Source organism: Rousettus aegyptiacus, unplaced genomic scaffold, assembly GCF_014176215.1.
Source record: "Rousettus aegyptiacus isolate mRouAeg1 unplaced genomic scaffold, mRouAeg1.p scaffold_m13_p_4, whole genome shotgun sequence".
Classification (NCBI taxonomy): domain Eukaryota; kingdom Metazoa; phylum Chordata; class Mammalia; order Chiroptera; family Pteropodidae; genus Rousettus; species Rousettus aegyptiacus.
Genome location: NW_023416307.1, coordinates 49989147 through 50014567, shown reverse-complemented (window position 1 = coordinate 50014567; position 25421 = coordinate 49989147). Strand labels below are relative to the sequence as shown.

Genomic DNA, 25421 nt, shown 5'->3' with positions numbered 1-25421 from the left:
TTGCCTTATTTTAAGAAATTGCCACAGCCATCCCAACCTTCAGCAACCACCACCCTCATCAGCAAGCAGCCATCAACATTGAGATAACACCCTCCACCAGCAAACAGATTACAACTCAGTGAAGCTCAGATGATGGTTAGCATATTTTAAATAGTAAAGTATTTTTTTAAGTAAGGTATGTACATTGTTTTTTTAGACATAATGCTATTGCACTGTTTTTTTAGACATAATGCTATTGCACACTTAATAGATTATAGAATAATGTAAACATAACTTTTATAAGCACTGAGAAACCAAAAAATTTGTGATTTGCTTTATTGTGATACTCACTTTATTGTGATGGTCTGGAACCAAACCTGCAGCATCTCTGAGGTTGGCCTGTATTGAGCCAGGATATAAATGTATTGGTGTAGGTTCTGGACAAAGATTTAAGGTTTGCTGTGAGGTGTATATTTAGGAGTAAAATTGCTGGATTACAGGGTATTCCCATGTTTGATTTGACTTTTTTTTTTTTTTTCAGATTGCTTTCTAAAGTTGTTTTGTGTTCATTCTCACCCATAGAAAACAAATGTTCCCATTGCTAAACATCATTGCAAATCCTTGTATTATAGAACTTTAATTTTTGCTGACTTGGGAGTTGTGAAATGGTATTTCATTGTGGTTTTAACTTGTATTTGCATGTTAATATACTATTTGCATTTTCTCTGGCATATTCTTTAACCCATTTTTCTGTTTTTTTTTTAATTGTTATTATTATTATTTATTGATAAACATTCCTAATAGTCTGGATACTAATCCTTTGTCAGTTAAATGCTATTAAGTATAGTTTTCCAGGTTATAATTTGCTTTTTTAACTTTTCGGTGATGTCTTTTGATGAATAGGAGTTATTAATTTTGGTAGTTGAATTGATCAGTCCCTTTCCTTTATAGTTTGAGTTTTTTGTGTTTTAAGAAATCTTTGCCAAACCAGGAGTCAAAGATATTTTATTAGGTTTTTCTAAAAATTCTAGTTTGCCTTTTACAATGTAAACCTTTGAACTATCTGGATTTGATTTTTGTGGATCTGTAAAGAGAGTTCCATTTTCACTCTGTTTTTTTTTTTTTAAACTATTGTTCCAGACCATTTATTGAAACTTTTATCATTTCCCCACTAACCCACAACACTAGCCATTATCTGTCAGGTTTCCAGTATGCCCAGGCCTGCTTCTATGTTCTCTGTTTTATTGCATTGGCTTATTTGTATCTAAGCTAATACTGTACTGCCTTAATTACTGTAGTTTATAATTCTTAATACCTGATAGAGGAAATCTATCTGATACATGGTTCTTCAGGATCTTTTGGCCCTTTGCTCTTTTTTTTTTTTTTTTTTAATAAATCTTAGAATTTGCTTGTATCATGTATTTTTTTTAAAAACCTGTTGCTGTTTTGATTAGAATTGCATCGAATTTATGGTTCAGATTTGGGGAGAATTGCATTCAGCTTTGTAGTTGATAATAGAACATCTGCAGAGTCACTTTGTATAGCCTATTTGGAGTGAGATTTAGGAGTGCAGTAGTTTTCAGTTAGAGAGAGATGGAATGTTTGGAGGATAGGGTACTCCTTGATTCCTCTTATTTCCTGGGGCTCTTCCCTCCCTTTCTAACCTAACCTCCCACACTTAACTGATCATTTCCAGAAATTGAGACAACTATGGCCTGAAGCTTTGAGGGTTAGGAATGAGAGAGAACCCTGTGTATGTATATGCATATTCATGCTTTTAAGAACACAGAAATCTACCTGCTTAAGCACTCTCAACACTTGTGCAGGAGCAGCCTCTTGCCTACATCCTGAGCTGCTGTTTCTCTCTAGTTTTATTCTAATTGCTTTTCAATTATGGGTATTCCTTATAGATTTTGTTCCATGATAAAGAGATTTGGTGTAGAATAGGAGGTCTTTAGTGTGCATTTAGTCTGTCATCTTCAAACAGAAGTCCATAAGGGGGAAAAATGTATTTTTATTTTTTAAAAAACATAATGACCCTAGAATAAATGTTTTTATTCTACACAAATTTACATCTCTTATTAACAGCTAATATTTTATTTAAAAAAATTACTTTGGAGTATCTTCAGTTATTTGTTATTGGTTTTAATCAGTTTCACTAGAAAACAAAGAAAGTTAGAAATTGTACCTTTTACGACAACTTAATTTAACAAGTCTTTTTCACATCCCTGCTAATATGTGTCGTATGTACTCTGAGACTCATTAGAGATAAGCAAAGTAGGTGATGTCTCCGCACTTCATGGAATTAATCAAAAACTATAGCCCGTACTTACAAACTGAAAAGTGATAATAGGGTTAGTATGAACCATATTAAAATGTCTGTCCTATCTGGGAAGGCTTTCTAAAGAAGTGACATTAGAGTTAAAGACTAAAGGATAAGTAACTGAAAATAGGAGGATTTTGACAGTTAAAAAGTGTGTTCCATACCTAGAAAAGAGTTTCAGTGGCCCAGCCACAGGACGGCTCATAGCACAGTCATGGAACTGAGCATAGTCTAGTGCGATTTGAACTGAGCACAGTCTAGTGTGATTTGAAAGCAGAGAGGGAGAGAGAATTATAGCATGATTTATGAAGAAAACTACAGACAGTAGAAGAGGCTGAAGAGGTAGACAGGGAGCAGGTCATAAAGGGCCTTGTATTCCATGCTACAGAGCTCAGATTTTATTCTGTTTCCTGGGGAACCATTACAGAATTTTAAACAGGGGAAATACCAGGTCACACTTCTGTCTTAAGTAGGAGAGACTAGTAGCTGTGTAGAAAATAGGTTTTATTGAACTGAAGTTGGAACTAGGTAGGAGGATTTTGCAGTAGTCCAGGTGAGAAATGGCTTATCAAGTCTAGTTTTGATAGTGAAAATGGTGATGACCATTATCTTGACTTATTTTGAAAAGTGCTATTTAGTTAGCTAGTGTTGAGTGGTATATTATTTATTAACTAAAGCAATTTTCACATCTAATTATTTAACCTATATGCACCTTCTCTTCTGGTTGGTTGGTTATGAAGATGGTAGATTTAGAACTGTAAATATCCTTTCTGGTCTAAAAATCTAATTCTAAGGCTAGTAATAGCAGCGCATACTCTTCTGGAAACATCCTGGAAAGTACCCTTCTGTGTGATGGAACAAGTTTAGTTTCACCAATTTGAAGCTGTTACGGGTCAAAAGAAAAAAAAGGGGGTAATCACTAGGTTTTTAGAGTAGAGACAGAAGAGTCTTTCTTTTAAAGAAATGGTTTTTTGTTTTTGTTTTTTTCCCCTTAGATTCTAGCTCCAATGAAGCCTAAAAAGTGGTGACCTTAAAGGATGTGGTAGTGGCCTACTTATGATTGTTTAAGTACCTTTTGTGCAACACATGACTCAGGGGCCCTTCCCCTTGGCTGACGGGTGCTGCCAGCCCACTTGTTTAATTGTCCAGTGAAGTTAGGAAATAATTCTGAGAATCTTTTTTTCTCCCTAGGTACTAATTGGGCATTTTATTAGAAGTTTCTTTCCCTGGTCATTATTTCCCATCAAGTGATCCAGTTGCCTGGTGGACATCCTTTAAATAGATGATGGTGGATTTTTTGTTGTTGGTGGTCTTTATAGTTCTTGGCTTCTAGAGTTATAAAGCCCCGATTCTGTTTATATAGCAGTATCCTTCTAGCACATTATTTGATATGAGATATGCTTCAGTATCTTTTTATCTTAGCTACTTTTAAAAGTATCCTTTTCTCTTCCTAACAAGACTACTAAAATACCAAGGTTATTCATATAATAATATATGTGTGTATTATACAAAAATACATGAAATTAAACAGATTTTTAGGATATTGTGTCATTTTCTTTTAAGTGGACTAACGTATGTAAATATGTCTCAAGTTCCACTTATTTTCACTTCTTACCTTTTTCCTCCTGTACTCCTAACATATGTGAAACTTTCTTTAATATGTGTCTCTCAACATTCTCAAGTTGGAAAACATGGCCAGGCCTTAGACGCAACAGGAACCAGAATTTTTTTGCCATATGTCTTGTCTTTCCCCTTTCTGTATACCTAATCATATTTCTTATTTTCAGAATGGTTTTTTCTCTTTGTGTTAGGAAATATAGCCTGCAGTAGCTCCTGGGCTTTATTTCTTATAGCTTCATTCACTGGCGAGAGACTGATTCTCAGGGTGCTAAGTCTGTTTTAGTTTAGATATTCACTCCTGGGCTAATCTAACTGGCTAAAAGTGTGTGGGCAACTGTAGCTAACCTAGCTTGAATTAGTTGTCTAACTTGCACTGGACATCAGGGTCATATAAGAAAATAGCTTCTTTCCCAAACATATGCATATCAGAAGTGAGATGCTGAGCAGATTTTTTTTTAAAGAAGAATAGGCACTTTTATAATATATGAAATTGTATAGTTTTTCTGTCAGCAGTTCAGAGCTATGTAAAAAGTAAACTCTTAGCTTATGGTTGGTTTAATAAATATTTCCTCTTATGTAGGATATCGAGTTAGAAGTCAGAAGACATAAAGACAAGTAGAGGATGAGACCTCAGATTACTCACAGTCTAGTGGAAAATGAGAGGTAGTTTATGATAGGTGTAATGGTACATTTCAGTAAAGATAGTAAAATTTATACTAGACTTAATAGTTGCATTTTCCTCTGCTCCTTTTTATGACCAATGTGCCTTGCCCTCTTAACTATACTAGGTCTCTTGTAAATAGATATTATATGTGCCTAGGAGACCTAAAAAGGAGGTAGACATTTGAGCAGACATCTGTCATCACTAGTCAAAAAAATAATGCTTCCTACTAATGCTAGGTCAGGAGCATCTTTGTGTTCAAAGAATAGTGTACAGTAACATTCTAACTTTATATGTGCAGACCTATCACACAGAATGACTTTTAGCTCTTTTATATTACGAGAGTCTTCTGGTTAAACATTGCAGATTGACCATATGCCTCTTATTTACTGTCCCTTTCCAGACCCAACTAAAATGACAGTAAAAAATAGAAAAAATGTATATCACAAGGGCAAAGAGAGTGGGTGAGGAGACAGTAGTATACAAGAGATTTCAGTACGTATTTGGAAGATTGAAGTGGTAGAGAAGTGGCAACTAAGCAGGGTGGAGGAAGACGTATCCTAAGCATTCACAGAGGGGAACGTTTGTGAGAAGTGAACCAGTTTTCCTTAAACTCAGTCTCAGTGGCTCAGGATTTAAACCCACACGGTTGTGTATATCAGTGTGGGGAATGAGCAGGGCATAATAAACAGGCTGAAAAGAAGAGGAATTAATTGAAAATCTATATAGGAAATGTCAGAGGGACTTTAGGATCTCTCCTCTACCTCATACACCCATGCAAATATAACTCGCATCCTCTAGGAGAAAAAAGAACAAACTGATGTTTACATTTATTGGAAAAGAAATTAAACCTAAGAGGCCCCCCCCCCCTTTTTTTTTGTCAGGAGCCTTAGAAAAAGGTGTAGCACCAGAAGAAAAGAAAAGCAGATACAATGAAAGTTAACATACTAAACTTAGTTCCTCTGCCCTGCTTTCAGAACACTTACAGCTTGACTCAAAGCCCTCAGATAAGAGATTTGAAGATTTTTCTCTGGATAAACAGAATGCCCTGGAAAAAATACTTTAGGTACCCCACTCTCCACTCTCATCTTTAATGAAAAGGCTTACTTATATCCAATTAACTTTTATTACTTTACTGTATGAGTAGCCAGCAATGAATTGCCGGATATTTGAGAAAAACACTTACAATAAGAGAGGCCAAAACAACAAGGGATAAAAAAGGAATGTAGAAGAAACCAACAACATAGGTAGAAGAAAACCAAAGTATATAATACCATATAATAGAGAGGAAGAATTGCATCCATGAAACAAGAAAAAGTATTCTTAGAGAAAATATGATCAGGGAACAATAAGAAAAGATTCTTGGAAAATCAACATTTAAGATTACCGAAACAAAAGCTGTTGATAGGTGAAGATTGGAAAATGGTTAAGAAAATTCTCCCAGATCATTAAACAATAATACAAAGATGGAAAATATGAGAGAAAAGATAACAGTTGTAAAATCAGACCAGAATGGACCAATATAACATAATTAATTTTTAAAAAAAGGGAAATAAAAAAAAAATAGAAAAATCTTCGCAGATCTGAAGAATATGATTTCCAGGTGGAAGGGGCTCATTGAGTACTCAGCACAGTGAATGAATGATTACCACATCAAATCACATCCTGAAATTTTATAATACCACAGATAAGACAGCAATACCTATTATACTTCCGGTCAAGATAAGTAACAGGGACCAGATAAATTACCTCTCCACCTGAAAGAACTAAAACAGTGGTTTTCAAGACATTGTATATCAGATAGTAAAGGAAAGTGATTCTTAAGAGGTGGAAAACAAGTGAGATGAGTCCTATGACTGAACCAGCATACTGTTTGGAGAGAATTTCCAGGCTGCAGTACAGAGAGGGGCAGTTAGTCTCCTAGAGTTCAGAAACAACTGTGAATTGGGGTATACCAAAGCAGCTAGTTTGTAGTACAAATACTGGAGAGTAAAGAGCTGTAGAAAGAGAAAGATCTGCAGAGGGTTCCCCTTGAGTCTTAAGTAGCACATGCATGTGAGGACACTACTCAAACCTGGAGAAAAGACCATTAGAAGTAATTAGAACAATCCTTGAAGCTACACAGGGCCCAAAATATTTTCTGTTCCCATCACCATTTAGAATACAAGACATTGGATAAAGGTCTTGTCTCAGTAATGGGGCACAATTAGCTCTAGATTAAATGCTTCTCCAGTCCTGCCTAACAAAACCTTAAAAATAATACCTAGAAGAATCAACTGTTTCTAAATCGGTTTATCTTCTATGAGTAAACAGCTAAGGATCACCTTTCTATGTCCCAGAACAAAGCTCACCAGTATTTATAGGAATACAAAAATATCTCACACCTAACAAGGAAAAAAATTTCAATGTCTGGAATCCAGTCAGTATTTTCCAGCCATGCATAGACCCATAAAGAGCAGAATCCACCAATTGGAATCAATCTAGAAATGACACAAACGATAGAATTAGTAGGCAAAAACATTAAAATAGTTAACTCTATCCCATATATTGAAGAACCCAAAGGAAAGATTTAGCATATTAAGAAGGAGCAGCAATAGAGGATTTAAAAAGAACAAATCAGAATTTTAGAATTGAAAAATATAATGGACAGAATTAACAGTAAGTTAAACATTGCAAAAGAAGAGATTAGTGAATTTGAAGACCATGGCAAAAGAAACCATCTGAAATGAAACTTAAAAAAAAAAAAAACTGAAACAAAAGTGAACAGCTATGGGACAACTTCAGGCAGACTAATTTAAGTGGAATTGGAGTCTCCAAAGAGGAGAAAGGGGAGACATTAAAAAAATACTTTTTAAAAGTGACTGGCAATTTTCCAATTTAATGGAAACTATAAACCCCCAAATTAAAGTTCAGTATATTTTAAGCACAAGAAATATAATGAAAACTATACCAAGATATATAATCAAGTTGAAAGCCATGATAAAGAGAAATCTTAAAATCTTCCAAACCTTTGGCTCAATTTTTCTGTAAATCAACTGCTCTAAAAACTAAAGTCTCTTTTTTAAAATGCTTACTGTTGTAAGCCAAAAAATAAAAACTTGCCAGAAAAAAAAGACACATCACATGTAGAAGAACAACAAATGACAGTAAATTTTATGTAAGTAACAATATAAGCCAGAAGACGAACAGCATCTTTAAAGTACTGAAAGAAAAATTATGTCAAAGTAGAATTCTATATCCTATGAAAATATCTCTCAAAAATGAAGGGGAAACAAAGACTTTTTTAAATGTATAAAAGCTGAAAGAATTTACCACCAGCAGACCTGCACCACAAGAAATTTTAAACCAGATCTTTTATGCAGAAGAAAAATGATGTCGGATGGAAATGTGGGTCTACATAAAGAATGAAAATCACTAGAAAGGCAAATGTTTTATCTAAATTTCTTTAAAAGATAATCCATTAAGTTTTTAAGAAACAAAGCACTTAAATATGCTATCACATGAATGAACCTTAAAAACTAAGTGAAAAAAGCCTCTTAGGAAAGATCACACATTGTATGATCCTATTTATGTGAAATGGCCAGAATAAGTAAATATATGGAGACAGAAGGTAGATCAGTGGTTGCTTAGAGCTTGGAGAAGGAGAGAAGAAACAATGGGGAGTGATTGCTAATGGGTATAAGGGGTTTTTTTTTAGGGACGATGCTAACCTGGACTGGCTATATTATCAGACAAAATAAATTTTAGAGAAAAAAAAAATATTACCCTAGCTATTTAAGGGATAAGGAATAAGGATAAGGAATAGGTATTCTATAATGATGTTAGAGTCAGTTCATTGTGATGATACTACAGAACTAAACATTCATGTGCTTAATAATAGAGCTTCAAAATACATGAAGCAAAAATGGATAGAATTTCAAGTAGATAAATCCTATTATAGTTGGAGATTATAATATACTTCTCTCAATTATTACAACAACTAGACAGAAAATTGCTGCTAAAACATTAACCAGCTGCACCAGTCAACACTTATAGAATACTGCACCCAACAAAATATACATTCTTTCTAACTGAACATGAAACATTTAGCAAGATAGAGCATAGTCTAGTGTCATTTTTTAAAGTCATAATAAATTGAGAAGAATTCAGATCACACAAAGTATATTCTGTGACCACAATGTAATTAAAGTAGAAATCAGTAACAGAAAGATGTAGAAATATTTGGAAAATAAAACACTTCTAAGTAAATGAAAGCAAAAGAATATTTAGGAAATATATTAAACTAAATAAAAATGAAAATTTAAAACAATATCTGTTTGATGTTCCTAATGGTGTACTTAGAGGAAATTTTTTATAGTATTCTGTATTAGAAAAGAAAAGAAAGATTTTAAATCAATGACTTAAGTTAAGCCATCTTAATAAACTAAAAGGCAAGAGCAGGTGAGATTCAAGTAAATAGAAAAAATAATAAAAATCAAAGTGGAGACTAATGAAATAGAAGAAAAAACAATATAGAAAATGAATGAAGCCTAAAATGAGTTTGTTGAGAATATAAGTAGAATGGATAAACCTCTAGTCAGACTCATGGGGCGGGGGGGCGGAGACACAAATTTCCTATGTTGAAAATGAGAGAGGTGGCGACCCTATAGATTTTACAGAAATTAAAAAGATGAGGTAATATGAATAAATAAGTACAAGTGAATTTAAAACATCAGATAAAGTGGGAAAAGTTCTTTCAGAGCTCACTCAAGAAGAAACAAGTAACCTGAATACTCTGTATTTCTTAGGAAATTGTAGCCTTCCCACAAAGAAATCTCAGACCCAGATGGTTCCATTGGTGAATTCTACCAAACATTTAAGCAAGAAATAGTACCAGATCTCCACAAACATCCAGAAAATTGAATAGAAAGGAATACTTCCCAGCTCATTTTATGATAGTGTTACTGTGATGCCCCAACCAAAGATAAGAAAAGAAAATAATACCAGTATCCTTCATGAACATAGATGCAAGATTTTAGCAATTAGATTCCAAGTGGATTTCATTTCAAGAAGGCAAGGTTGGTGTAACATTTGGAAATCATCAGTGTTTCACTATATTAACAAAAAAGAAAAGATTATATATCTTCACCTCAGATGTAGAAAAAGTATTTGACAAAATCTAGTATCTATTTCTGATAAAAGCAAACTTGGAATAGAATGAAATAGAATAAAATAACCTGTTAAAAACCATCTTTGTAAAACCTGCTAGTACCGGCATCAGATTTAATGATGAAAAGACAAAAATGGCTTTTCCCCTACGATCAGGAAGGATGCAGGAATTTCTGTTCTCACTTTAGTTCAGCAGTGTACTAGAGGTTCTAGCCAGTGCAACAAGGCAAGAAAAATAAAGGAATCCAGAGTGAGAAAAAAGACATAAACCTGTCTTTATTCACTAACGACATGATTGAATTTTTAAAAGAAATACTGTGATAGTTACAAAAATGCTACTGGAGCTAAAAAGTACGTATAGTAAGGTTTCAGGATATAAGATCAATATTCAATAATTGTGTTTCCATATGCCATCAATAAACAATTGAAAATCAAAATTTTAAAAGCTGTATCATTTGCAGTTGGAGAAATTTTGATATACCGGAGCAGAAATCTGACAAAAGTGAGGACATTATCTGTACACTGTTAACTACAAAACATTGCTGATAATTAAAGAAGAACTGAATAAATGGAAACATTTACTGGTTTAAAAGACTGAATATGGTTAAGAAATCAATTATTTCTAAATTCATGTATAGATTCAATGCAATCCCAATCAAAATCCCAACATGCTTTTTTTTTTAAAACTGTCAAGCTCATTCTAAAATTCACATAAACATGCAAAGGACCTACCCAAACAGCTTTGACCAAAAAAAACAAAAAAAAAAAGTTACAAGGTTTATACTATGTAGTTTCAATGCTTTATTTAAAGCCACAATAATCAAGCCAGTCCAGCATTGGCATAAAAATAAAGAGAGCATTGCAGCAAAGTCGAACTCCAGAAATAGACCTGTACATATATGGAAAATTGATTTTCAACAGTGGTTCAAAATGGCATTTAACCTAAATGGCAACACTGGAAATTGGAAGAAATTCTGAGGTGGAAAAACATTTTCAACCTAAAAATGTATATCTAGTCAAGAACTATTAAGGGGTATACTAAGAAGAGGCAAACATAGAATCCAGAAAATAGATTCTAGTACAGATTAAAAGTGAGGGAATCTCCTAAAACAGGTGTGCCAGAAGCCTAGGTATAAATGATTACAGATTAGAGCAAGGTGATCTTAGAGCAAGCTAGCTAGTTAAAAAAGGAACCAATGCATTAGAATATACAGAGAATGATAGGTGTGTGGCAGAAATGTTGCAAAAATTGTTGGTGGAACCACAGAAAAATGAGGAAACTTTAAAATGTAGCAGTTATTAATTTCAATAAAAAGGAAGGGTTAGAGGTGTGCAAGAAAGGCAATGTGGTCTTTGTAAACTACTTGCATATACAGTGTTTATTATCTACATAGTCATAGAAAATTTTTCTTCCTGGATGAATATAGCCAAATGGAAATATGATTTGATAGACTTGTGTTCCAAATTGCTCAGTATCTAAGGTGTAGGCTTTTATTTATCAGAGAGTGAACAGTGTTCTAAGGGGCTGTCTCTTCTGCCCCATGCCCTTTTATTCAGGCCTGGTGCTGGGTCAATCCGTGTGCCTTTTTAATCTGGACACTTGCTGGTTGTTCCCAACCCTGCTTGGTTGCTATACTTTATTTTTAATTTTCTTATCAGTCAGTGCCTTTTGGGGGAAATCTTTCCAGAATAACTTTGTTCCTAATCTGTTTTAGGAAAAATATAAACATATAAGTGAGTACCTTTATTAATCTTGTTTAGGCTGATTCTTTTTTTTATTGCCTTCTAGGAAGTAAGAAGAAAGAAAAGGAAAGGCCAGAAATTTCTCCTCCATCTGATTTTGAGCACACCATTCATGTCGGCTTTGATGCTGTTACTGGAGAATTCACTGTAAGTTTACCTAGTTGGGACTCATTTATATATCATTGCTCAATTGTTCAAGCTTTTCCTTACATTATTAAGTTGAAAGTTTACATATTTATCCATATATTAAGTATGAATTCTTAGTACTATTCTCTTCTAAAAGTGTCTGTGGTTGGATGTATCTTTTTCCTAGGGAGCTGAGCCTATTAATTATAATTATGCAAAATAGATTTAAATAAATGGATATAATAGAAAAGTAGGCCTTTTAGAATTAAGTCAAACCTATAGTTATGTAGATTGATTTGTTTTATGTATTTTGTCGTTCATCTCTAGAAATTGATTTTATCAGAGCAACTCCAAATAACTAATTTCTGAACATCTTTTTGTAAGGGAATGCCAGAACAGTGGGCTCGATTATTACAGACCTCCAATATCACCAAACTAGAGCAAAAGAAGAATCCTCAGGCTGTGCTGGATGTCTTAAAGTTCTATGACTCCAACACAGTGAAACAGAAATATCTGAGCTTTACTCCTCCAGGTAAGCCATTAGTCAGTGATTAAAGGCTGATTCAAATGAAATTGCAGAGTTGTGAAGCAAGTTCTTTTACATAAAAAGATTGCTTCTAGGAAAGCAAAACAAAACTAAGCTACGTTTCTTGTCTCTGCTTTTCTCCTTGCATAGATCTGCTTTTTGTAAACTGATTGGAGCAGCTCTTTTTCATAATTTAGAGTCTGGGAATTTTACTAATCTCTTCGTTTTGCCAAAAGTGGATGTTTTGGCCTTTCGTTCATTTTCTTTTCACTGCTTCTGAATGACTTCTATCAATAGAAGGGGGAAAGGTGCTGATTTATAGGCATGTTCATGCTAGAAATATATTATTCATTGTCAGTGGTATAGGAGGAGGGTTGTTTAGCTATATAAACACACAGACTTTGAAGTAAAAAATATTTAAGTCCACTCAAAACTTATCAAATATGTAAACATAAGATAAGCATTAGACTCAAAGAATTTATACCTCCGAATTGGAATATCAGGTAAGAACTGGAAAATAGTGGATTTTAAAAAAGTTTTTTTAAATCAGGATCAGAATAAAGTTCATACATTACATTACAGTTGATTGCAATATTTCTTGAATCTTTTTTAAATTTTTAGTTTTCTCCTCCCTCACACTGGTTCTCATGGCCCCTTTTCCTTGCAATTTATTTCTTAAAGAAACAAGATCATTTGTCCTGTTTCTTTCAGCATGGATTTTACTAATTACATCCAAGGTGTCATTTAATATTTCTCTATCCCCTTAAGTGATACTTATAGTTTTAATTGTACTTAATTTAGTTGCATCACTGCAGAAATAATGATGTGTTCAAAGAAGAAAGAAAGACTCCTTGGCAAATGATTTTGACCTTTTTTTATTAGTCTAGTACACGTAGTGTTTAAGTAAATCTAGTACTTAGCAAAAGGCCAAACTTGTTCCTAGAACTTTTGTGTCAACTAGTAAGTCTGTGTAAATTAGTAATCTTTTCAAGTCAATACTTGACTAGAAAATAGTGTATTCTTTTTGCCGTATGTTGTGGGGGGGGGGGAGCGTATTTTAAAAGTAAAACAAGACAACTCTTGTTCTAAACTCAAATATTTTAACATTTAGTCTTCATGAACTATGTTTTACCTTCAGAGATTTGTTTTCATATTGACCAAAATTTATGTCTAGAATTGTCCTTTGCAAAATTGCCATTGTCTGAATGGTTGTTTTAAGTTCCTTGGTCTCCATTTTTCTGGAGAAGGTATCATTATGAATAAATTTTTGTTTTAACAATGCAGATTGACAAGTATAGTTTCAAAAAATTTTTAATAACTTTATTAAGGTATGATTTAAATACTATAAAATTCACCCATTTCGAGTACAATTCAATGATTTTTCATAAACTTAACTGAGTTCTGTTAAGATTTGAGATTCGTTAGCTCAGTTCTTATTTGAATACCATTATTGTCGTTTTTCTCAAGACTTAATTCAACTTAAAATGGAATCAGTCTAAGAATATTTTATTTGCTCTGCTTTCTGTTTTCTTCCTTTTATTACATAGATATTTTTTGAATTATTAATTTAGCATCATTTTCTGTTTCATATTCAGAGAAAGATGGCTTCCCTTCTGGAACACCAGCAGTAAGTTAATATGTTACTACTTGTAGCCTTTTCTCTAACTTAAGATACCTAAAACAGCTCAGTTTTTATTCTGCTTTCTAAAATACATTACAGCCATCAGAAATAACTACTTAATACATGTTTTAGCTAGCCACCTAATTAGTTGAGGAAGCCATATTAAGCAAATCAAATTTCTTCAATATGACACTTAGAGTGACTAAATCTTAGAATCTTTAGAGCAGTTTAGCTACTTTTAGTAATGTTTCCATATACAAACAGGAATACAAAGAACTTGCTAGCTTTATTTTCTGGCACCATTCTACTAAATATAGATTATGGTAACACTGAACAATAGAAATCTGTCACAGTCTTCGAATTTGTCTGAAATTTAAGTTATCTTATAAGCACAGTCACTATTTTATTTTCAGTTCCTCAATTAGGAGGAATTGAACAGTCACCATTTTATTTTCATTTCCTCAATTAGGAGGAAACACTCCTGGAGTTATATGAGATTAAATGGTATAACATGTAAAGTACCTACCTAGCACACAACTGGCATATAATAATCATATCTTTATAAAGGTTAATGTCTTCCTCTTTTGCTTCATTAGTCACCATTTTTTTCTGGTGAATCTGGCTGTTTTAATTAACCGAATTTGACTTGTGACTCATACGAAGCTTAGAAGATCTTTGTTTTTGGTCTTAACAAATAAAGTGTTTGTTTTAGGGTTTATTAAAACCCTATATGAAGAACATAAATTCTCTCTTAAGAATATACATTTATTTCATAAACTTGCTTTCCTTACAGAATTACCTTTACTTTTTTTAAGTGGTTAGATTAGAGACAGTGGGGTTTTTTCGTTGATTTGAAATGAACTGTTAAAAAAAAAAAACCTTTTCAAGTATGTTAAAAGAGATAGTCATATTTTAAGGTATTGTTATGTTTGACTTCCTCACTTTGCTTATGTGATAAATGCAGCTGAGTACCAAGGGATCAGAGACATCTACAGTAGTAACAGAGGAAGACGATGATGATGAAGAGGCCGCTCCTCCTGTTATTGCCCCACGACCAGATCATACAAAATCGGTGAGTGTCTGATTAGTAAATTGGGCTGTGTGTCTGTGCATGTGTGTTTTAAAAACAAGCAGTCTGTACTTGACTTAAAATGATTAATTTTTAAATGTCCTCATGCTTAAAATATATTAGTGTGGGGAAATTTGAATAGGAGATCTTTACCTAAAAACCCCTCATTCATTAAGTAACTAGCTTCTTAAAACCAACAAAATTCACCTAAGCTATCAGAAAAGCAATAGATTTTTGAAAATTAAAATTGAATGGCTTTTTTAAAAGTTAAAATATTTTATCTTACTTTTTCTTTCTGTTTTATACTTTCTCTTCCAAAGAATTCATCTGTTCCTCTGGCTTTCTCTGTTTATCTCAATGCAATTAACTACTATATCTAAAACTTAGATCTTATGTATTTTATCTCCATTTCTCTCAAAACATTGGTGGTGTTCAGGAGGCTGCGGAGAGTGAAATTCCTAACCAGATACGGGAGAATTTTAACAATTATGACCTTAGATAGAGACAGAAAGAGTTTTGTCCTTCTCCCCATACTAATACAAGTAAAGTATGGGGAAGATGCTATGCAGTGGAGTGTGACGGAGTGATGGTACAGTTGACAGGTAAAGCTCTGAGGACGGCCATTGGATTCTGACCTAATGATAGAGGGCTCTGTTTTCTCTATCTCCTATAACTGGCTGTTTGAAATGAAATGATAGAAATCATATTTGTGTAAAATTTTTGTGGATATTAATAGTTATTTTAACATCAAGGTTTCTATTTTAACATCAAGGTTTCTATTATTTTGCTCTTTATTTTTCTTTTGTAGTAAAAACATGATTTTTAAATTTCTTTTTGTTTAATTGCTAGCACATCATTTTGGATCTGGTTACACTTAAATTTCATTCATGGATCTGCTATTTTGCTAGAAATATTTAAAATCTAGACATGACGTGCCAAAGAAAAATTTATTTTTTTTAGTTACAAGTCTTTTATAACACAGGTCTAAAAATATTGTTCTCATTCTTTAGAACACTAGTGACAACTTAGTTTTGGTTAAAAATCAAAAGAACTAAATAGTATGCCAGTAAGAATACCTAAAAATATTTTTCCTTAAATCTCAGTAATTAACTGTCTCTCTGCAGATTTATACGCGGTCTGTAATTGACCCTATTCCTGCACCAGTTGGTGATTCTAATATTGATGGTGGTGCCAAGTCTTCTGACAAACAGAAAAAGAAGACCAAAATGACAGATGAAGAGATTATGGAAAAATTAAGTATGTTTCCTACATTTTATATTATTCTTAAATTGCTAACACCTCTTATACCATTTGGCTCACATGAATTTTAACTTATACCATATATTTTGGTTTAAGACATAAAGTGTGTTGTTTTAGGAACAGTAGTTTGAATTTAAGTCTAGTGAAGCCAAATACTTTTTGTCTATGTATTATTATGTGTTGACTAGTAAGCAGTGTCTTTGTAGTAGTCAGTGCCTTTGGGAGCAATACTTTTTCCCTAAGGGCCAAATCTAAGAGTCATTGTTGGAAACTTTATCAAAGAAAGTTTATGTATATTTATGCATACCTATAGCTTCTCAATATGAGAATACAAAATAACCCTAAATAACTAAACAGAATAACCTTCCTGTATAATTTTATGTGTAGGCATAAAATATATTTTCTCCCTTTTCATCTATCAACTATCATTGGCCTGGATCAGGCATTGAAAGTAATGTACTTAGTGCCAGGGAGAGGATAGCAATAATGTCAGATACACACGTCTACAGCAGCTATAGTTTAAACAGTGCTGATATAGAAGGATCAAGGAAAAATGTTATAATCATAGTTGCTAGAAATTTCAGATTGGGTACCTACATAAAATTGGATTTATGTGAGTTTCCTGTCTCCTTTTACCTTGAGCAAGTAAAAATCCATTGTGTTTTTCTCATGTTTTTACTTACTGATAATAAGAATATAAGTTACAGTTTTATGTCCAACATACTAATTTTAAAAACCTGTTTCCTGTGTTTCCTGGTTATAACTTTGTGAACTTTCCTAAAACAGATGTATGATTAGTTCATATTAGAGTAGTTTTTATATTCATAAGTAGTTTCTTACATGGGAAGATACATGGGAAGAGTCAGAAAAGCCATTTAGGGTTATTCATTTGGATATCATTTATATTTTCTGATAATAGGTTCATAACTATCATTAGTTTAATACATTTCATTGGAGTGTGAAAAGTAGGGCGACCAATTCATCTTTTTCCCAGAAATTTCCCAGTTTTAAGATTAAACATTTCACATCCTGAGAAACTTCTCAGTCTAGGCAAACTAGTACAGTTGGACATTTTCAAATGTATCATTTTTGAGAAAGGGGTAGGATAATTAAGGCATTAGTGAAGAGGTCTAACCTAGATACTTTTTTTTTGATTAAGATTCTTCAGTGTTTTGTGTTTGAAACATACATTATTTTTGAAACTTAATGTTATATTTGAAAACCACTGTCCTAAAATCAGTGGAGTTTATTAAAAGGAATAATAATATCAATATTTACAATTTAAAAATGTTTGACTGAGCTTATAACTTTTGTTGTTTTTTGTTTAAAATAGGAACCATTGTGAGCATAGGTGACCCTAAGAAAAAATACACAAGATATGAAAAAATTGGGCAAGGGTAAGTATTTGTGATTGTGTTACCACAGTATTCAGTACTTCCTACGTGTACAGCATGATAGTCTTTTTTGCCTGCTGACCTTGAGCACTTAACAGTATTCTATGACTGGTATCCTTGGATTTGTGTAAATAAATAATGCATTTCTTTCTAAATGCTATTAAAACACTATACTACTTAGCAGTGATTTCACATTGTTCTTTCTTAAATGTTATTTTCCATTGGTGGTAAGAGATTAGATGGGTGGGAAAATTCCCCATCAAATATATTTAAAAGATAGAACATTTACTATAAGATTAGAGACAATAAAAAACATACATTTTAATTACATCATTGAGTATTGATTTTTGAGTCTACTGATGTTCTAATTTTGTTCAATAATTTGTGTTTTCAAACTACGCTGACTAAACTTTTTTTCTGTTGCTTGGGAGCAAATGAACATCTAGTATTTTTTATGTTATTAATCTTGGGAAAATGTTCTGTGAATTTAGAAAGGAAATTTAAGTCTTTTTTGAAAATTTCCTTATGAGTTTCTTTTTGAAAACTAAACATAGTTGCAACATTGATTTTAATAACAAAATTAAGAATCATCTTAATATTCTTGAGCATGATAAGTTATATATTGAATAATAAAAATAAAAATAATAATAATAATGAATGAATGAACAAGAATAACATCTATCCATAGGGATCCCAAATCCAATGTTGAATTAAAAAAGCAAATTGCAGGAAAATACATAAAATGAAACCATTTGTATGACATTTAAAAATTATGTTAACTATATCCTGTAGAGATACACACCTGTGTCCTTTGTAGTTAAAGTATAGAGAAATGCATGAAACTTATACACATTAAATATAGAATAAACACCACCAAATACAGTTTACTTTTGAGAGGAGAGAGGTTGCTATTGGAAAGAGCACACAAGAACCTAACAAGTTTTGGCCACAAGGATTGCCTCTTTTTCTTATTTTTTTCCCCTTTTGTTTTTGCTTTTTACTCCTGTTAAAAATAGTAAATCTGAAATGTTCAATGCTTTTACAATTGTTCTAAGTATAAATTCTTTGGCTGTTATGAATGACAGTGATTTAGAAACTTTAAATCTGGTTTTATCTTCCCCCTTCTAGGGCTTCTGGAACAGTTTTCACTGCTACTGATGTGGCATTGGGACAAGAGGTAGCTACTTTTTCATACTTCTGGGTGTTAACTATTAGCTTTTAGTATAAGAGGAAACTAGTAACCCTGTAAATAATTAATAGTAATATTTTTCAGTAGAATGTATTGAAAAAAATCACTCTGTAATTTTTTAGCCCTTATTAAGGGGGAAAAAGAGTTATGCTTTGTTTCATAAATAAGCAAATATTTTAAAAATTATTTTCCCATGCTTGGAATGAAAGAATTAATTCTTGGCACTGGGCTAACTTTGGGTTTGTTTAATCAGCTTCAAGAGAAATCTAAAAATATTTGGGCTCTGTGTATTACTAAGTGTTGTGCCTAGGCAGCGTGGAAATAAAAGTGCTACCTATGAGTAAATTATTTCCTTATGTAACATGTATACAGTAAATTAAATTATTATGTGCTCAGTATTTGTAATTTTCTAAGAGAATTGGGATACTTGTTATGATTTTGTTTTTCTGTTTCCATCATAGGTTGCTATCAAACAGATTAATTTACAAAAACAGCCAAAGAAAGAATTGATCATTAATGAGATTCTGGTGATGAAAGAATTAAAGAATCCCAACATAGTTAACTTCTTGGACAGGTAAGTGTGAATATTGCTAAAGCATTGGGACAGAAATGTAGATATTTAAAAAAAAAAAGTTTCATGATTTTGGGGGCTAGCCACTTCGCTTAGACCAAAGTAGGATGTGAGTTTTGAAAAGTAAGCTTGAGTAGAAGGAGAGGTAAAAATAGCTCATTACAGTTTAACGGGTTCTTTTTCTACACAGATATCACTTGGCAAGTAAGAGAAGGCAGTTAAATGAAGGACATTGCTTCTGTGCTCATATTAATTACAAATGATCAGAAGCAGAAACATTAAGAGAAGGTTGGCTGTAATTCATATCTTAATTAAGAGGTGATTGGCCACACAGTTCTTAAGCTTTTAGATCAGTTTTTATTTCAGATGCTTTCATGGGCAAATAATATGTCTATCAAAACCTCAGTTAGTTTAGGAATTTATGTTAAAAAGCAGAATAGAAAATTATAAATATTACAACTATGTATATTTGTTAAAGCAATTACATATATGTGAATGAAAGAATAGTAGAAAATAAATGAGAATTATAATAGTGATTGTATTGGAGATAGAGGATTATAGGTGATTTTATTTCCATATTTAAATTTGTTTTGAATGGGGAAATGATAGCCCATTTTAGACTATAGCCCTAGTTATGGGACCATGATTAACCATAAGCTTTGGAATCAGTTATACTTGCTTCACATTCTGGTTCCGTCACTTACCAGCTATTTGACCTTGGATTAGTAACTTTTCTAAACTTCTGTCTCTTCATCTATAAAGCAGGACAAATAATTCCTACCCTACAGGGTTATTTTAATTGGAATAATCTGTGTACACACTCAAGTTACAATTATGGTCAAACTGTGAAGTGATTCAGGAAAATCATAGTGACTCTCAGTTATTTTTCTATACTGTTAACATAAGTAGCTTTCAAGTTTTCTTCCTAGCTCTCAAAGCCACCAGCTTTCTAGTTTTGTTATTAGGGTACCCAACATTTGAATTTTTCATCATAGAATGCCATGTGTTTAGAAAAAATAAAAATGTAAGTGTATTTTGTGTGTTATTTTCTTAGTTACTTGGTAGGAGATGAATTGTTCGTAGTAATGGAGTACCTTGCGGGGGGATCACTTACTGATGTAGTCACAGAAACCTGTATGGACGAAGCACAGATTGCTGCTGTATGCAGAGAGGTGAGTTTGCTCCCTTTTTGATAAATTATAATGATGTGTGTGATTAGCAGAAGATGAAAAAAGGGAAAGGTTTTTTGTACAGGTTACTTTTTATTGTGTGAGATAATAAAAACTTTCTCTGTACATATTCTCTGCATATTTTCTCCATACCATTTCATCCTACATGAGAGTTTTCAGCGCTTTCCTTCATGTGTAGATAATTCTAGGATGGACTATGGACCTTTGAGTAGAGCCCAGTTCACAAGTGAATTTCAGTGGGGGCGATCATTATAATTCATCAGGTAAACAGGTTGCTTTTGAGAGTGAAAGGCGGAGCCATTAAAAATACACCACTCAGCAGTTGAAACAAGACTATCTCAGGCTAAGCTGGGCACATGCTCACCTTAAGTATTAATAGATCTGCTTCTGACTTGATTCATATCATTGAATGTGAAGAAACTGGTTGTTTCTTGATAGTCATTAATAAATTGCTAGACGTACTGTTTGCTTAAGGCAGTAAATTTGACCAAATTGCCTATGTCTAAGCCAAAAACGAGTCTTCCTTCTTCCTCCTAATCTTTTTCTACAGATGAAACTTAGGTTGATGATTTGCTCATTGTCACTGAAACTGTGATACTACATTTGAATATTCTAGGAATTATTGTCACAAAGGACAAAATTATAAAAGTTCTTAAGACTGTTTTTTCTATGATTTGGCTTTCAACATTTTTACAGTGATACATAGGTGAATTATAAACTTCAGTCGTGTAAGAACAACACATGACATTTTCCTTTTTAGCTTTTATTAAGGTGTTAAAAAGTATTCTTTGAAAATTTTAATTCTGAATTAGTTTCACCTTTGAACTTTTGTTAATAGTTATGAATGCAATAGTTTAATAATATAATATCCCTCAACAAAAAATGTTGATTGCTTAAAAGCTGATAAAACTTAACAAAAATTTATCTATTTTATTTTATTTTATATGTTTTTCTAATAATTTTTTTATAATTGTTATAAAAATTATTTTAGGAGTTCTAATTGTGACAAGTTTCAGTTTATTTGTACAAGTATTTTTCCGGGTATTTGTTTTTTTCAGGAACCTGTTTAAATGCTTCGTAAATGTAGTGTAATATATAGTTTATCTCTTTTTTCCCCTTGAATGAATAGTAGAATATTTTGAATGAGATTTTTACTTGTTTATAATAATGTACAGACTTTTCTCTTTATTCTACTTTGATGGAGGTGAGAAGTAAAAAAATTTTCCAAGTTTACAGTTTATACTCAGTTTATATTTAAAAACATAGGAGCAAGGAGATTTAAAAAATCTAATCTTATTCTTGAATCTAAGGAAGGAGTTCTTCCTCACTTTGGACTCAGTGCTTTCTAAAACATGCATAAGAGAAAATAAAGTTATTCCTTTATCATTGGTATTTGTGTTGTGGATATAGCTTTATGTAAAATCTACCATAGAAAAAGTGAAGAAAACATCTTACATCACATTGATGAACAGCTGGATGGAACCAAAGCACACAGGATCTTACCTATTTTTCAGTGGCACATCGATTAGACTTGAGTTTCTTAATATGGGAATAATCACAAGTTTATCCTTTACTTTGAAATGATTTCTTAAGAGCCTTGTGCATGTTTACCAAGTGCTGCATACCTTTAGGCATTTCAACCTGAAAAGACCTAGAAATTATATAGACCCACCCATTTTATAAGTGAGAACATTGAAGACTGAAGATATTCTTAATGTTGTAAATAATTCATGGCAGAGGTAGGACTAGATAAAGTATAATTTAGTGATTATCTCAGGGAAAGGCCAGAGGGTGGGACATAGGGGATCTAAGCAATTAAGGTGTCTTATGTTTATAACTTTATACATGAGAGTATGTTTTTTCTTTATAAATGTAGGTGTTGGCATGTCTTGGATACTAGAAGCAGTGTTCAGGCCATATGTACAATATGTGAACCTCCCTTAGACTTTTCAGAGACTGTTTCATTAATTGGTATTTTTCTTCTGTTCAGTGTTTACAGGCATTGGAGTTTTTACATGCTAATCAAGTGATCCACAGAGACATCAAAAGTGACAATGTGCTTTTGGGGATGGAAGGATCAGTTAAACTTAGTGAGTCACAAATGAACAGATAACATTTATTTGTTATTTATTATAATTTTCTGCCTTTTTTTTTAAAAAAAAACACTATTAATATTTGTATGGCAATACATGAAGAGAGAGAGAAACACAACTAGACAACTTGTGTTTAAATAGCACATCGCTATACTTGCTGAATAATTTTAGGTGAATTACTTAATCTCTGTGTCCATTTTCTAATTTGTATGATAAGGAAAATAATAGTACCTATCTCAAAGAATTCTTCTGAGGATTAGAAATGGAAAATGCTGAGGAACAGTGCGTGAGACTGTCATAGTGTTGGTACAATCTTCCAACGATAAACTTGAATTTGTCTCTGCTACCTGTTAGGGTAGATTTTTCTCATACTGTTCAGCTTTCTTTGGATTCGGCAGAGCGTGGCCTAATCAAGGGAGGGTTATATAACCCTGACCTCAGAGAGGACAAGGAAGAAAACCCATGTAAACCTCTTTTCCTAATTATCTTTTGTATCATACACAGTAGAATCATGAAAAAATATCTAGATTCCTTTCCCTCTACTAGCTGTGTCTCAGTCCCAACTATGCCCTGTTGTAGGATTTAAGAACTTCTACTGAGGTTGCTCTAGCTATGCAAAACTCAAGGCATCTCTGGATCAAGAACTCTACTAGAGTTTGGCTCCTTTTTCAACATCTCTTTTTAAAGATATATTCTCCAAAAGTTATTCAGCCACAAGAAAAGGGGTCTAGGCTCTTCAAATGGTCAAAATATGAAATTACTAATCTTAATCTTAGTGGGCAATGGAAATTCTCATATATTTTTGGTGGGTACATATAAACTGAATTAGACTTTTTTGGATAATATTTAATCCTGGCTCTTTCACTTACTAGATGAATGATCATGGGTAAGTTATCTAAAAAAGAAAAATATGTGTATGCCTCAGTTTTCCAATTTTAAAAACAATAATAATAAAAATATATCTATCTCATAGAGTTATCGTGAAGATGAAATGTGTTAATCTTTATTAAGTACTTGGAACAGTATCTGGTTTTTTATAAGCACTCATTTTAGCTATAAATATGATTTGACCTAACAATTGCTCTTTTGGATTCTCTCCTATAGAATTACTGAACAAATAGAGGTTCTCTGCATCATTGTAAAGAAAAACTAAAAATATCTTAAATGCCTAGTAATATGGGAATGGTTAAATAAGTTATGATATTTTTATATTCTGTCGTATCATATAGTAATAATGAGATAGAATCAATTATTAATATGGAAAAGTCTCTAAAAATAGATTGTTTTAAAAAACAGTTTACAAAACATCCTAATTAGGTAAAGTAAATCATGTGGTTTGTAAATATTATTTGTATGTAAATACATGGCAAAAACCTAAAGCTTTACAAACCAAATATTAACAGTAGTTACATGTGGAACACAATGAGTTTAACAGTAGAAGTGGTGAAAAAACTCTAGATTCTTATTCTGACTTTCCCACTACATTAACAGGACTAAACTAGGCATTCTGCTCCTCTTCAGTTATAAAATGAGGTGGTTAGAGTAGAGTAATACCGGTAAGCACCTTATAAGTACAGTTGCAGTTAAATGTGTTCTTTTTCCTAGACTCTGGTAAGTTGGATGCTTAATAGTCCTAGCTTCTGTTTATTTTCTTCAAAAGTAGTTATCATTTCCTGACCTTTGATTCACAGCATATAGTTTTGGTGTCTATCTGTGGTGACTTTTTTCCAGACCTTTTCAACTTTATTGAAATTTTTAGGATAGAATTAATTATTTAGAATAAAAGACCTCCTGATAATTTTTCCCTCTTAGGAAGTAAAAGCAAACAAGCGAAACTATGTTAATATATCATCAAAATATTTATAAACCCATTGTGGTTGACTTCATTAATATTGTTAAAAAACAAGAGGCTAAGTAGTTAAGTGGAATTAATTAAGTCATCTAAAGTGAAAGCTTACATAAAACCACCCATGGACGCTATTAACTCTAGATATTTTGTTTTGTTTTATAGCTGACTTTGGTTTCTGTGCCCAGATCACCCCTGAGCAGAGCAAGCGAAGTACCATGGTTGGCACACCATACTGGATGGCACCAGAGGTGGTTACACGGAAAGCTTATGGCCCTAAAGTGGACATATGGTCTCTGGGTATCATGGCTATTGAGATGGTAGAAGGAGAGCCTCCATACCTCAATGAAAATCCCTTGAGGGTAAGACCAATTAAACACCTGCTTTACTTTAAGAAAAATACGTTTCCTTAAAACATTTATTTAGAACCTGCTTGTGCCAGGCATGGGCCAAGAATTTAGGATGCAGAGTTGATGAAACCTGGTTTCTGCTCTTACTCTGCATCTAAAAATCATTTGCTTCTGGGTTGAGTTGAATGTGATAGGTAAAGAGTTTTCAGATTTTTAATAAGCTGAATGGTTTTTAATTTTGCACGTAAGTAAGAATTTACTCACTTTTCTGCAGAGCTAAGGGTCCCTAGATATTCCCTTCAGGTTATCAGCTTTGAACCTTAGCCTCTGGTACCCCCCAGGTCCAGAGAAGAAGAAAGCAAGATCACATCTGTGAGAAAGCTGCGTAGATGGCACTGTTAAAGCTCATATTCAAACAAAAGAGTGAGGGTCCTGAGATACAGATGAGGTCAGTAGACTTTAAACAATTGAAGATTCAGCAGCTAAGGGTGGAGAGTTTGGGGATCCCTCCCTGCCTCCCTCCCTTTCTCCTTCCCTCTTTCCCTCCTACCTTCCTTCCCTTCCTTTTATTTATCTTTTTTCTTTTCCTTCTCCTTTTAAATAACCATATATGGATAAATTTCATACCTCCAATAATTACTCTAATCAAAAAGATGAACAATAAGTTGGTGAGAATATGGAGAAATTGGAACCCTCATGCATTGCTAGTGGA

At 32.8% G+C, this 25421-nt stretch overlaps 1 protein-coding gene across 1 annotated transcript in view; it reads left to right on the top strand.

Moving 5' to 3' along the window:
* Positions 1 to 25421, top strand: part of PAK2 (p21 (RAC1) activated kinase 2) — a 79609-nt gene that overhangs the window by 36936 nt on the left and 17252 nt on the right. Inside the window, exons 3-13 of the mRNA XM_016135275.2 lie at positions 11521 to 11621; positions 11985 to 12132; positions 13722 to 13753; positions 14712 to 14819; positions 15941 to 16073; positions 17410 to 17473; positions 18599 to 18647; positions 19121 to 19233; positions 20285 to 20402; positions 22411 to 22510; positions 24525 to 24721. Coding sequence (XP_015990761.1) covers positions 11521 to 11621; positions 11985 to 12132; positions 13722 to 13753; positions 14712 to 14819; positions 15941 to 16073; positions 17410 to 17473; positions 18599 to 18647; positions 19121 to 19233; positions 20285 to 20402; positions 22411 to 22510; positions 24525 to 24721 — 1163 coding nt within the window. The remainder of the gene's footprint in view (positions 1 to 11520; positions 11622 to 11984; positions 12133 to 13721; positions 13754 to 14711; positions 14820 to 15940; positions 16074 to 17409; positions 17474 to 18598; positions 18648 to 19120; positions 19234 to 20284; positions 20403 to 22410; positions 22511 to 24524; positions 24722 to 25421) is intronic.